We start from the raw sequence: 15,434 nt of genomic DNA, 5'->3' as shown, positions 1-15,434 counted from the left end.
GAACAGTGCTTTACTCTGATTGGTCTGAAGGTTAGGTGGGGCTGAAGTTTGGTTCTCTGGCCCAGACTGTGCTCAAAGTCCCAGGTAGTGTCTGGGATCCAGCTCAGGGCTTCATGCATGCTAGGCCTGCTTTGGACCACATGCCTTTATATATTACTTTTTTATTTTAACCAATAATGATTTTTTTTTAGTTTGGGGACACACCAGATGGTACTCCTGGCTCTGTGCTCAGGGATAACTCCTGGAAGTGCTCAGGGAACCACAGTATGACCCTGGGGTCAAGCTGGGGTCAGCTATGTACAAGACAAGTACCTTAACCCCTGTACTCTTTCTGGCCTGCAATAATGATTTTTTATTTGTTTTTTGGGTCACACTCAGCAGTGCTCAGGTCTTACTCGTGGTTTGTGTTTAGACATCACTCCTGGCAGGACTTGGGGAAACATGGGGTGCTGGGGATCGAACCTGGATCAGCTGCATGCAAAGCAAACTCTTAACTTGCTGTACTATTTCTCTAGTCCTCTAATAATTATTTAAAAATATTCTTTTATATTACTTCTTCCATATGGAAAGATTTTTCTTTTGAAAAATTTGAAAGCTAATAACTAATATAACAATATATTCTATGATCATAACATTCATTTAAATGAATTTTGCTTTCCAAAAAAGTCTCACTTTTGTTGATCTGACTCCTTGGATCACTTTGAAATAATGTGAGCTTTGTCCTTAATTTTGTTTTTTCAGGGTGGAGATTGTGGTGGAGTGTAGAGGAATGGGCAGGAGGTGAACTATGCTAAGGAGTTTAATTTTACATGGAAAGTATTCACACTAGCTACAATAAATTATTACTCCTCCACTCTAGTTTTCCTTTGAGACTGTCAATAAGAATGCTAAACAACCAAAGAAATAGATCCAAAGAGATTTAGGAGCTAGATTCAGTATTAAAACCAGCAAAGCTTGACTCAGTACTTAAACTCCCCTGTGCTTGACCTTTTGATAATATAAAGAATATTTCCCTTTTCTTGTTCTTTCCCCAAAATCCTGTACAAGGAAGATAGTATGTAGGGAAAACCATTAATATATAATATATAATTAATTAATATATAATTTCTGGTTAATAAAACCAGAAATACCTCAGACAACTAGCCCACAGTGAATTTATTTACCACCCTGGTGCCCAATAGTCTGCAACTTGCCCTCTATAAAAATAGACTTTTCTGCCATTTACAATAGAAAACTCCTCTTGTGAGGATGTAGGAAGGGTACATCTTTCAGTCTGCCAACTTATTACCAATAAAGCTCTTTGTTCTCCTGTCATTTGGTTTTTCCATTGATTGGCCCATTGAGAGCAGGCAAGCCAGACCTTCCATATTACACCAGGAGAACCAGTTGACTGATTCCCCATTTGTCACATCCTTTCTATAGCCAAAGGACTCTATCAGCAGGCGGAGACAGGAAACAGATGTGCTGAACCTAGCAGGCTCTCTGGGCCCCTTCCATCTTAACTATAAAATTAGATGTGTTGAAATATTTGACTGAGGATAATTTGAAACTAGTGGACCATCATTTAGCCTAGATGCTGCTGGTTGACTATAACTGTCTTAGAGGGATATAATAAGTCATGATTAAAGTAAGAACTACAAAATAAGTGAAAATTATTTCATTTTTAAACTTTTCACATGGTTTTTCACATAAAAAATCAGCAACATCTAAAACCAGGGAGCAAAGGCTAACATAGTTAAAGATTAACAAACCTTATCTAGGGATCAGAAAGAGAATTCGAAGGACTGAGTCCAGGCTTTGCCCAGTGGGAGACCCAGGTGTGATCCCAGATACAGCACGTGCCACTGAGCACCATCACAGACAACCTCCATGCACCACCAGATGTGCCAAGAGCATCCCCGCCAAAACCACAAAAAGATTGTCACCTATGTATTGAGTTTTAAAATTATTTTATACCTTGCATTAAGGTTATTTAAACCATGGCAGAAATCTAGACAAAATAATATTTATTTGAGTGCCAGCACAATGTGTAGGGGGTTTGCCTTGCACACAACTGACCCAGGTTCAATTCCTCCGCCCCTCTCAAAGAGCCCGGCAAGCTATTGAGAGTATCTCGCTCTCATGGCAGAGCCTGGCAAGCTACCCGTGATGTATTCGATATGCCAAAAACAGTAACAATAAGTCTCACAATGGAGACATTACTGATGCCCGCTCGAGCAAATTGATGAGCAATGGGATGCCAGTGACAGTGATACATTTTAAAAATAGATACATATCAATTTAGTATGTAATTCTTACATAGGAACTACACTAATTTCTGTATTTTTCCCATTTCAGTATATGTGCTCCCAAATCAAGCAGTAAATAAATATATATTTGCTATATACATATATAAGCATAGGGGTCACAAAGCAATGTTCAGGGAATACTCCTGCCTCTGCACACAGGAATTACTCTGGGTGTGCTCAGGGGACCTTGGGGATTGAACCCTGGTCGGGACCAATGCAAGGCAAGTAAGTACCTTACCTGCTGTACTATCTCTCCAGCTCCAACAAGCAGTAAATATATTTTTGACACAAAATTTTCTGTAAGATTTTTATAAGACTCATTTTTACTTTGATAATGAATTACATAAGTGATTGCAAGGATGTAAAACTTGCTTTACAGGGCAAAGATAGCAAAAGTAGATTAAGGATTAAGAATTAGTATTCTTAATATTTGCCACCGAAAACAGTTTTATTTCGACTTGCATTTTAATGCTGACACTTTTTTATTTTGACTTTTTGCATGGGCTTGTGCTAGGGTACCAACTCAGGGTTCCATTTGCATATATGACCTGTTTGAAACTGTTTATTTAAAATATTACAGGTGGAGGTTGGGGAGATAGAAAGTGAATGACAGAGGCATAGATGTAGTTAATATACATATATGTTTCCCTTCCTTTATTTTTTCATATTGACTATTTGATTTTTGTTTGGATTAAAGAATTTAATTATTTGTAAAGGTGTGAGACCATGTTCTATGAAATATATCAATGTTTACTAATGAAAGAAGTAACATCTCAGTGTCTGTGTTGCAAGCCATATTGCCCAAAAGTAGAGAGAGAGTATGGGGAATATTGTCTGCCATACAGGCAGGGGAAGGGTCGGAAAGGGGGGGGTTAACCTGGGATATCGGTGGTGGGGAATATGCACTGGTGGAGGGATGGGTGTTTGATCATTGTGAGATTGTAATCCAAACATGAAAGCTTGTAACTATCTCACGGTGATTCAATAAAATTTAAAAAAAAATTTAAAAAGAAGTAAATACTTTTTTGTTTTGCTTTTGGGGGTCACACCCAGCTATGCTCAGGGGTTACTCCTGGCTTTGCACTCAGGAATTACTGCTGGTGGTGCTTGGAGGACCATATGGGATGCTGGGGATCGAACCCGGGTCGGCCTCGTGCAAGGCAAACGCCCTACCTGATGTGCTATCGCTCCGGCCCCAGAAGTAAATACTTTTTTGAAATGTATTTTTCAGTATAAATATACCAAGAATTTCCCCAACACCATGGAAAGAATTTGTAATAATCTTCCAGATTATGGTTTTGAAACAATAATTGAAAGTTATAGGAATTAAAGTGTTTTTAATATAGTAGATACTTTGTCAACATTAAACTAAGGAACATTCTACTGTATCACAGTTGTGAAGGGAAAAAACTATACCAACTAACTTTTCTTCAACCAATGCTAATAACTTTCAAGTTTATTTCTTTCTCTAATAGTGGAAAAGACAACGGTTTTGAGGTTAATTTTCTGAACCATAATTCAAGAAGTCAATAATTTTTCTAATCTATCAGAAGCAATAAGGTGTGGTGCTAGTAGAGACAATCAAGTTGTAGATCATTTTGCATTCTGTCTTCATTAGCCTATTACATTTGAAAAGAAGATGGAAGGGAATGTAAACAGGGAACAATCACTCTTCCCATGATTTAAAGTCATCCTATATTCTCCAGTAGAGTAAGATAAAAGGAAAAGCTTGGTTTATGGACTGAGTGCAGTTCAGTTTGTTCTCCTTGAGTTCTTTTGACTCATGAGATAAAAGTTGTCTTTACTGTGGTAAGATTATATAGCCTAGCCATCTTATTTAGGCTCTTCAGTGTATCACTGTATCACTGTCATCCCGTTGTTCACCGATTTGCTCAAGTGGGCGCTAGTAACCTCTCCATTTGTCCCAGCCCTGAGATTTTAGCAGCCTCTCCTTACTCGTCCTTCCAAATGGTGCTGTATTGGAGGCTCTTTCAGGGTCAGGGAATGAGACCCGTTATTGTTACGCTATGAGAGCTTGCCAGGCTCTGCCATGTGCTCTTCAGTGTGCAGTTGTAAATTTGATGGCAGGTTTCTTAAATATCTGTGTTGTTGTTGTTTACTTTTTTCAAAGAGATTTCCCAAAGTTGCAGGTGGCTGGCTCATCTCCAAATACTTCTTCAAGGTACTCTATGCTGTTGATGTCTCCAATCACTGAGCTGTGTGGGAGCATTGATTTGATTTACTTTGCTTTATCATTTAAGTAAACTTTATTAGTACATTGCATGGTTTTTGCAACTGTTCTTTTTTTTTTTTTAAATCCAGATGGAACAAGGAATAGTTAAGTGAATTTTTTATTTTTATTATTTATTTTTTCTTTTTGGGTTGCACCTGGTGATTACTCCTGGCTCTGCACTCAGGAACCACCCCTGGCGGTGCTCAGGAGACCATATGGGATGCTGGGATTCAAACCTGGGTTGGCCGTGTGCAAGGCAAACGCCCTACCTGCTGTGCTATCACTCTAGCCCCATTAAGTGAATTTTTTAAATAAAATCTTTTTTTTGTTAACCTCCAGAACTTAATAATCTTTTTGCTCTTTTTGTTCTCCCATTAGAACCACCTCCATATTTTATTGTTTCCTAGCTTCAGTTAACTCATTAATCATACATAATCTGTATTATTTAAACTAACTATAATCCTTAATTTGTAACTATTGGGTTTTTTTCTTAATTTTGTTAGTGCTGTATATTTTATATTACTTTGTAGCTGAAAGTTTGAGGGAAGATGTGTGAGTTGTCGTACCACTCAGTAGAGTTTCCATGGGGGCTCTAAGCTTTTCCTCTTTTGCTATTAGCTTTTTTTTTTAATTGCAGGTAGAATGCTTTTATTAAAATTTCTTAAAAACTTTCTTGTTGTGCTCTGTCATCTGCAAAACACTGCTCAGCCTCTGTATTTGTGAATTAGCTTATTTTCCATTTTTTAATTAGAAAAGAAAGTCATTGTTTTGAGAGGTTTCAATAAGGCAAGGGATAGAGAACCAGAAGGAGAGCTCAGTGGCCGTAAGGTGTGCTTTGCATGCAGGAGCACCGTCCCCTGAGCACTCCCAGTCATATAACCCAGAAAACAACAAATATCAAAAGACGAATAAAGGATGGAAAGTAGAAAATGAATATCTTCTTATTTTCTCAATTCCGTTTCCCACAGCAATCACTATAAATAATTCTTTTATTTCATTGCATATAAACTTAGTTATTACTGAAACAAATTGTCCCTGCTTTCTTCAGGCTATGTTGCTCTCTAGATGGATGGCAGCCATTGGTATTCTAATTCAGTCCGGCCTTATAATTTAAAACCTTATTGAAAGAAAGAAACAAAATAAAATCTTTCATTTTCCTTGGAAAGATGATGGGGTCGTGGAGATAAAGGAGCCTGATAACAGACTGGGAATTAGTTCAGAGGCCTCAAGCACATGATTTTGCGTGAGGGCGCTTCAGCTGCTGGGTGTGACTCCTGGCTTTCCAAAATAAATCTGTAAGTTCAATTCAATTTGCATATTTGATTTTGGGACCACCCCTAGCTTGCTCCTTGCTCTCTGCTCAAGATGACTTCTGGTGGGGATTGGGGGACCTTATGGGGTGCTGGGGATTGAGCCCCAGTCAAGCATGTACAAGGAAAATACCCTACTATCTCTCTAGCCCCAATTCCTAGATTTCTGCAAGCCTTTTATACTGTTTTTTAAAATATATATTAGAGATTTAAAAATTTTAACAGTATAGGTACATAGTTTAGATATTTTTGATCAGTTTCTTGTCAGTAAACATAACATTTTTAGTAGCAAAGGATGATAATTACATTTTGTTTATTAGTAACTGGCAGAGTCTCCTGCTCCCACACCTGGCTGTCTTCACCAGGGACCCTCGAAGGGTGGCGGGTTAAGTTCCCTCCCTGCCCCGAGCAGAGCCCCGGCAGCCAAAGATCTCTGGAGACTAGCCACAGCCATGCTCAAGACCACTCTCCACACGCTTGGAAGAGCCTCACGCATGAAGGAACTGACAGAGGAACCCAGGTGTGTGGGACCCAGGGCTGAGATCTCCAAGCCTGCTCAGATCGGGGCCTCCTCTACCCAGATCCCCCATTTTCCAGTAGCTTGGCAGCCACACCCAGAAACTGCCCCTGGCACTCTGTAATCCCATCAATGGCCAAGATCCAGAGACTGTAAAACAAAGCTCCCAGAAGCAACCTCTTATTGTCTAGTTCTCTCTCTCGGAGAACCTGGTAAGCTACCAAGAGTATCCTGCCTGCACGGCAGAGCCTGGCAAGCTCTCTGTGGTGTATTCAATATGCCAAAAATAGTAACAATGATGAGTCTCATTCCCCTGATCTCCAGAAAGAGCCTCCAATGTGGCACTGTTGGGAAGGACGAGTAAGGAGAGGCTGCTAAAATCTCAGGGGTAGGACGAATGGAGACATTACTGGCGCCCGCTCGAGCAAATCGATGAACAATGGGATGACAGTGATGAATTAGTAACTGATTCAGTTTCCAAATGAGAGGCATCCTTTCAATAACATACAGAGGTATAAATATCAATACAAGTGAGTATCTCATCTAGGATTATATTTCTTTAGATCTCAAAGTGCAAATAATGTTATTTTAAAGCATTTCAGTGTATTTTTTAAAACACTAGTATGAGATTTTACTTTGAAAATGACTCATAGTAGTTGTTTTACCTTCAATACTGTCTAATAAATATGATCCTCAAATAAATAATTTTTAAAATAAATCCTGGAACTTTGCAGCAATTCAAATTTTCTTTGTTAAGTTGTTTTTTCCTAACAGGGTAGAAAAATATTAAACTGACTTTCATAAACTAGCAGTAAAAAACAGGATTGCTGCTACAGAATTTATGAAAAATTAAAAGTATTTAAATATACTATCAGTAGTAAATTCCAAGTAACCAGTATCTGAAACCTTTGCAGTGATATTAGAGTGGTTTATTAACATCCTATGAAATTATCTTTGTCCAGATGAATAGTAAAGCTAAGGTAAGGTAATCTGTGTTCAGGGATTACTTCTGGCAGGTATCTGGGGGCCTTCTGGAGTGCCCGGGATAGAACACAGGTTGCCCATATGCAAGCCAACTAACTCCCCAGCCAACTTTTATTTTTTTTAATATAAGAAATAAGTCAATAATTATCCTCTTTTCCTCTCTATATCTAAAACCATAGAAGAATTATAAATTAAATATGCATTTAACCACAAAATTCATACACAATTAAAAGTGGAAGATATGGTACTAATTCTATTTAAATTACCCCCAGGCTGTGTGTATTGCTTATTTAATAGGAGATGATTTTGCATAGATTTTGATATTGTTGTCTGGATAGTGTATTAAAACACCAACAGAACTTCAGTTTGTGAGACAAATATTTTCTTGTTCTTTATATATGTATTCAGAATTACCAAGGGTAGAAAAAGGAGATCACCTAAAAAATTCGTTTGTATTTCATATTATATTTCCTAAAGATGTATCATTAGCCACTGCTTAAAATCATCTTAGGAAATTTAGTTCCTATCTTAGAAGACCTTATTCTGATCATAAAATAAGATATAAGCAAATATATTATATCATATATAATGTCAATAATATAGCAATGCAATTTCAGAGTAACATTACATCCTAGAACTCAAGGGCTATTGTAAATCCTGAAATAGAGACAGATTATTGGGAAAGATATCAAAGGTCTCTGGCTAGTAGTTGATCTAGCAGAAATGAGTTAGAGTGGGGTGGGTAAGGTGGGAGTTTGTTCAGAAAAGCTTGTTTAACTTTGTCATTCATAAAAAGTCAACTTCTAGGATCTCATAATTGAAAGCATACCATACATGTTCATCAAGAGGTTTAAAAAGGGAATTAATTGTTATGAACTGGATAGTACAGGAGGGTACAGTGTTTGCCTTGCTCTTCCTGAGCACTTTCTGAGACCAACCCCTGAGTACAGTGCCAGTAGCTTCCGATAAGCCCTACCAGAAATGGACTTAAAACAAACAAACGAAAACAAAACCAAAAGCCAATGACCTCTTCCCCCCAAAACCCCCAAATAAGGGAATTATCATAGCTCTTCTCTGAAATCAAATTTCTTTGAGATATAATCAGTTTCATGTTCTATGACTTGCCTTGATGGTTATTTTTTAAGGAGATGAAAATAATGGGAGTAATTGTTATTTCAGTTATTGTTATAAAAGTTATGATCAAATTGTACCTTTGTTTTTAAATTTTCTGGTTAAAAATTGGATAAGTACATAATCATAAGTACATCTTTTGCTGGAAGTTAATATGTTTTAGTGAAAGTGATGTTCAAATAACCAATTGAACACTTCTATTATATTTTATTAAATTATATCTTTATAGAGATGCAAAAGCTATTTATTTAAGTAAAGTTCTTAGATGTAGAGATAATTCACATGAGACTTTGGAGGTTCTAACAAGGGAATTCAGCTTATTTTAATCACAGAATATCTTTCTTCAGTGTGAGAAATTTAGTATCTTTAATTAAGAACTTTACTTGGAAATGGTGTATATGGAGGAGGAATGAAGGCAAAATCAGCCACATCATTCTCAAGTCTAGCTATTTGTTTTAACTCCTGTAAGTTATGATGATATGTTGTTCTATTACTTGCTTCTCAGTGTGTAACTAGGAATTTTTATTATGGTTTTATTTTTTTTTCTGCTTTTTGGGTCACACCTGGCGATGCACAGGGGTCACTCCTGGCTCTGCACTCAGAAATTACCCCTGGTGGTGCTCAGGGGACCATATGGGATGCTGGGAATCGAACCTGGGTTGGCCGCGTGCAAGGCAAACGCCCTACCTGCTGTGCTATCACTCCAGCCCCATGATTATCTTTTGAGTGAAAGAATTGGAGATAGGATAGTCCACTCAGAGCAGTAGCTTTAGTGCCATTACTTCTGTTTAAGAGAAACTTAGATTTTTAGCTTTTCTGCCTCTTTGTTTCCTTACTTCTAGAACTGGGTTTTGTTACATTATTTTCGTTTTCTGAAAATATTCTTTTTAACTTTCAAGTTATTTTCTTTGGCTTTATGAAAAGATTTGAAATAAAACCACCAAGGATTCCATTTATGCTTGCTTTCCTTAAGATTCCTGCCAGTGTTTAGTGTATTTCTTAAGAGAAGTTTGTCAGCAATACCTCTCTTTTCTAAATTATGGAATGATAAAACTACTAAAAGCCCAAGAAAATTAGTTGAGACTAGAAGCATTTTGGGAAGGTACATTCAGAGTAGATGATATGTGAAAGGTTGAATTAAAAAAAAATAAAGAATTTTTTTGATTCTAAGAAACTATGAGGAAAAAAATAGTTTGCATTTCATTCCTGCTTTGTGGTGTCAAGGGAGTTTGTGTCCCTTAACTCTTCCTATACTCATAGCAATGGTAGTAGTAACAACAGTTAGTATTATAACAATAGCAGTACAAATGGAAATAGTCTAGTTAATATGAATACTAGGCTATTTCTAATTACTACATGCACATTATTCCATCTCATCCTCACAACAGTGTTATCAGGTAGATCCTACCATTATTGTCATTTCACAGAAGAAATTAAGTAGTTTTCTCAAGAATGAATAATTAAAAGTGACCTTATTTAGTTCTATCCAATTGAAAAACCCATATTCTTCATCACCAAGGACCATGCTTCCTTCCACATGACTCACAAATTAATGACGTGAAAATTACCTTAAAAACTAGAATATTGAGATACTGTACCAGAACTTTTTTTTTTTTAGCTCAAAGAGTGATAACAGAGTAAAGTGATGGGAAAGACTGGAAGGAAGGAAATTATGAATATTCCTGTAGATCTTATTTATAGGTAGTTTGATTTTTTTTCAGTGAACCAAAATAGTTCCATTGAAGGAAATTAATTTTGAGAACTATGAGGGGATGAGGGAGAGAGAAAAAGAGAAAGAGAGAGAGAGAGAGAGAGTGATGGAGGGAGAGAGGGAAGGAAGGAGGGAGAGGTGAGAAAGATAGAACGTGGAGTTTTCCAGAGTGGAAAAAGCCGTGATTTGATTTGTAAAGAGGCATGAAAACATAGATATTTAAGTGAGGATTTATAGGTGCTTTTGTTTTTACTTATATATCAACAAATATATTTTTCTGGAATATTTAATATTTTTACTGACATCTTAATAGTAGATTCACTGAAACTATTACGTATAGATACCAAATTTATTTTGAAAAGTCAAAGTTTTATAGGCATTCCAGTTAGAATAACCTGTTTTTCCATTTGCTTAACAAATATTTATTGCCTACTGTGAGCAAGTGTTGGAACTTTGTTTGAGTTAAATGAGATGCAGTCCTTATTCTAGTGACCTTTCTACCTAATATGTGAGTCAATCAAGTAAACAGATAATGATAAGTAAGTAAAGGATGCTATCTATATCAGCACATAAAGAAGGTGCTACTCTAGAGATCACTGATGATTTATAAAAAGAGGACTTTAAAATTTACTGAATGTTGAGGGCAAATAGTAATCATAATATGTAAGGAGTTTTGTATTAATTAACCATAATCATATTAGTAGAAATACTATGAGGTGTTTTTTCTAAGAATACCAATGCCTAAGCCATTCCCTAAAGGTTCTGATTATTTAGCTTGAGTGGAGCCCAGGTATGAGTGTTTCTTAAAAGCAACCATGTTATTATTATAGGCTGCTGTAGTTGCGAACTCCTGAAATATTTAAACTGGCACTTGCTGACAAAAGCATCTATTTATGTTTCTGGAGAGAAGCTATTACAGGGCAGGAAAGAGCTGAGATAAACAACTCAAATGCAGAAAGCACAGATTTAAAAATACAGAAGCAGATCTTTCTCATGGTAATAAACAGCTTTCCTAGGTAAACTGTCACTCCAGACAACTGAAGTGTATTAAGATGCCCCTTAAATCTTACTTTAAAATGTGAAGAGTTCAAAGTGGTTCCATGGAGGGACCTAGTACTCAAAAACTTGCATAATATTAATGCTAATATGAGACTCACACAGAACAGTTCTTTTTTCCTGGCCAGGGATATCTCAGAGGCCCCAAGTACATACTTCACATGCAGAAGGCCTGGGTTCAATCCCTAGCACCACATGGTCCCTTGAGTGTCGTTGGAAGCAAATCCTGAGCACCAAGTACTGAGTATCACCAGTTGTGGCCCCCAAATCAAAAAGGGAAAAGAATATTTATTTGTGATCATACACATCTATAACTAACTGCCCATATCTGAAAGACTGGGATGGTAAATTGCCTGACAGTCTTTTCTTAACCTGTTGATTAGAAAAGAATAGATGAATGTAGTTTTATGACTTTATCAAGGAGTTGCTTAGGAGTAGGGAAAGGAACAAACATGACAAACATGTATCTGTATCAGTATCTGTATTGCAAACCATAATGCAGAGTGTGTGTGTGTGTGTGAGAGAGAGAGAGAGAGAGAGAGAGAGAGAGAGGGGGGGGGGGAGGGAGGGAGGGAGGGAGGGAAGGAGGGAGGGAGAGGGAGGGAGAAAAAGTGCCTGCCATAGAGAAAGATCCTGGGAAGTAGGGAGTGGAGTGGGGAATGGCAGGAGAGAAAAGGGGGACGAGGACATTGGTGGTGGGAAATGTACATTGGTGGAGGGATGGGTATTGGAACATTGTATGACTGTAACCGGATCATAAACAGCCTTGTGTATCTCATGGTGTATTTCATAGTGGTTCAACTTATCTATCTATATTTATCTATCCATCCACATATATACATATATATATATTAAAGAGCTATCAGTGAATATGAGCTGGAGCAGTAGCACAGCAGGTAGGGCGTTTGCCTTGCAGGCAACCAACTTGGGTTCTATTCCTCTGTCCCTCTTGGAGAGCTGGGCAAGTTACCGAGAGTATCTCTCCCGAGTGACAGAACCTGGCAAGCTACCCGTGGCATAGTTGATATGCCCAAAACAGTAACAAGTCTCACAATGAAGACATTACTGGGGCCCACTCGAGCAAATCGAGCAGCGGGATGACAGTGATACAGCAACAGTGATCAGTGAACATAGGATTCTTATTGATTACATTTACTTTTGGGGTAGACCACACATTTCATTTATTATAATTATCCTTGTGAAGTAGAATAAATTCTTGTCTTACCTTTGTTTTTCTGTTTTCTAAGTGCAGAAAGCTTTAGAATGCAACTGAGGAACTTTAAGTCAATCCGTAATATGAACCACATGGAGGTTTTCTGTGTGCTGTTTGAAAGACAGTATTAGAATGATAAGATGTTGGGCTACTAGAAATATTTTAGTTTCTGGTCCCATTTAAATTGAATTTAGTGTGCTTTTATTATTGAGAAAACTATGGCCAGATTCATTAGATGACCTGAGTAGTACAGGGAGTTAGTTGTATAATAAGGTTTTAAGATTTTTTGACACAGATCTGTCCTTTCCACTATTAGAAAATCATATTATCTTTACTTTATTTCAGAAATTTTAGTCTAGGTTTCTTTCATTTTTTTATTACAATTTGTCTCCTGAAGGTCAAGTAACCTGGTTTGGTTATGAAAGTCCTCGTAGCTTCTGGGATTATATCCGAGTGGCTTGCCGGAAGGTCTCACAGAATTGTATCTGCAGCATTGAGAATATGGAAAATGTCAATTCCTCTAGAGCTAAGGTAAGACTGCTTGATATGCAATCAAATATTCACTTGAAATGTGTATGATTCCAAGCAAAATTCTTAATTCTCTGGAATATAGAATGTTATTTTCTCTTTGTTGGGATGAAATACTTGATCAAACTTAATATTTTTCAGAGGACTGTTTACATTTTTAAAATCACATGTAGTTATTTTAGAATACTCCTCTTCGCTGTTTCCTTTGTAGGAAGTAGAGGTACAAAATTAGTCACTATGAGTTACTTTTAATTTTTTCTCTTTTTTAGAATTAAATGTTTCCTTTTAAGAAATATTTTTTGCTATATCATAAATTTTCTACACTTCATGAATTGAATTAACTAAACCAGTGGCTCTCTGTCCTTCATAGTCCTGAGAGTAGAAAATGTCAAAAATGTTGTTTTCATTCAGTACCAAAATAATACGTGCTTTTTTTTTCTACTGTGTTGATATTTGCACTGTCAACGCAGAGGTCAGTGCAATTACTGGACCTTAGCACAAGTTAAGGCAGTGATATCAAACTATGCTGGTAGTCATTGGGTTCTTCCCCACCACATTCAGTATAACAGATAAACAAAAACCCAGTTTCACTTTAATAATGTCTATTATGAGGGACTGAAGACAGTCAAAGGGCTGGAGTGCATGGTTGGCATGTATGATCCTCGTGTTCAATTCTTGGCATCTCATTGTCCCCCTCAGCACTGGCTAAAGTAACTCCCAAGCATCAAGCTGAGAGTACCCTGAACACTTCTAGACATACCCCTTTCTAGTTAAAAAAGAAATGTCCCATTATGATACAGGAAACATTGTTTTGTTCAATTTCAGTCTTTGGGTAGCTATTTGTAATGCCGTAAGTGAAAATAATCCTTAGCACAGGCTGGTGTGGCCCAAAAATATTTTTTAAAAGAATCTTTTGAGTCTTGACATAAAATTAATGGAGAATATCCAAAGTTAACTGAAAACTTTGTGTCTGTCTGAGGCTTGATTCTCTTCATATAGTTAAGGTGCAACAATGCATTGCAATATCATAAATGCATAGATATGTATATAGTACTTTTTTCTTAGTGATGCACTAGACTCTTCATTGGAAGAAATTTAGAGAAATGTGAGGGGAGGGAAAGAGAGAGATACATGCTCAAGAAAGAACATGGGATTCTCCAGAATGAAAAAAAAGCTGTCTTTTTAAAAGTCACATATTAAAAAAATAGTTGAAATATGTAAAATGGCTATTTTCTTATTAATATTTTTGTTTAGAAAAGATAGGTTTTATAAATTATTTTATGTTAATATGAACCTAACGTTATGTTAGGTTCATTATTATTATTTTTTAATTACCTGGTATTTTAAGAGGTTCTGGTTTGGAATTGTAAAGCAGTGAGTATTGGTAGCTATAGTCTATATAAAATCTTAGAGATTTGCAAAAATTTTTAAGAATGTAAAAAAATCTAAATTGTTGATGTAAGCCAAATTAACTTTTTCTTTTTCTTTTCAAATCAACTTTTTTAAACTTGGGAATTGTTTTATCCCTGACTGCCATAAGTAGATTTTCTTACTATTTTTGACACTTTGAGTTACAGAATAAAACATAAGTTGAAAATAAGGATTGAAAATAGGTATTTAGTTTTTTTTTTCCAATTTCAAAAATTTTATAAAGCCATAGTAGTAAAAACAGAGTGGCACTGGCAGAAACACAGACGCATAGGTCAGTAACACAGAATAGAGCCATCAGAAATAAACCCATATATCTGTAGTCAACTAATATTTCACAGAGGTATCAAGAATACTCAGTTGGGAGAAAATAGTCTCCTTAATAAGCAATGCTGGGAAAACTGGTGTAATACATACAAAAAAATGAAATAGACCCTTATCTCACACAACATACAAAAATCAACCCAAAATGATTAAGAACTTAAATGAGAGACTGCTGAGGTTATAAAAAGACTAGAAATTTGAAATACCATCTTTAAATTTTTTTCTTAATGACGTAATATTGGTTTACAATATTATCTAAATTTTAAATATATTGTCAACATATGTATATGCAATATTATGATCATTACTGATCATTAATTTTTGTGAAACTGAATTTATTCAGTTAGTAACAAATCTCTACACAGCTGCATAATTAAGACTCTACTAATTTTACCTTTCCCACTACCTTCCCTTTTGGTAATATAACCAAAATTCTATTCTCAGAATCTAAATATTTGTTTTTATTTTATTTTATAGTTTACATATGACTAAAATCATGCTGTATTTTGCTTATTTTCCTATAACGTACTTACATAGCACAGTCCTTTCATGGTATTTAGTTTTAAGGTCACAACATCCTTTAACTCATTATATCATAATTTAAACTTTAAAATTGCATGTTAGGGGCCGAAGTGATAGCACAGCGGGTAGGGCGTTTGCCTTGCACGCGGCCGACCTGGGTTCGATCCCCGGCATCCCATATGGTCCCCC

The 15,434-nt window shown here is 36.4% G+C and overlaps 2 protein-coding genes across 4 annotated transcripts in view; one reads left to right on the top strand and one right to left on the bottom strand.

The window, feature by feature from the left end:
• The window catches only part of RUNDC3B (RUN domain containing 3B), a 142,770-nt gene that overhangs the window by 50,118 nt on the left and 77,218 nt on the right, over positions 1 to 15,434 (top strand). For all 3 annotated transcript variants that reach the window (XM_055137919.1, XM_055137780.1, XM_055137846.1), the window contains exon 3: positions 12,841 to 12,974. In XM_055137919.1, the coding sequence (XP_054993894.1) occupies positions 12,945 to 12,974 (30 nt within the window). In that variant the 5' untranslated portion in view covers positions 12,841 to 12,944. The remainder of the gene's footprint in view (positions 1 to 12,840; positions 12,975 to 15,434) is intronic.
• The window catches only part of ABCB1 (ATP binding cassette subfamily B member 1), a 229,913-nt gene that overhangs the window by 203,836 nt on the left and 10,643 nt on the right, over positions 1 to 15,434 (bottom strand). The window contains exon 2 of the mRNA XM_055137510.1: positions 12,456 to 12,553. The gene's annotated coding sequence lies outside the window, so the exon portion shown is untranslated. The remainder of the gene's footprint in view (positions 1 to 12,455; positions 12,554 to 15,434) is intronic.

This window comes from Sorex araneus, chromosome 1, assembly GCF_027595985.1.
Source record: "Sorex araneus isolate mSorAra2 chromosome 1, mSorAra2.pri, whole genome shotgun sequence".
Taxonomy (NCBI): Eukaryota; Metazoa; Chordata; class Mammalia; order Eulipotyphla; family Soricidae; genus Sorex; species Sorex araneus.
Note: the sequence above shows the minus strand (reverse complement) of the source record. Positions and strands in the feature narration are given on the sequence as shown.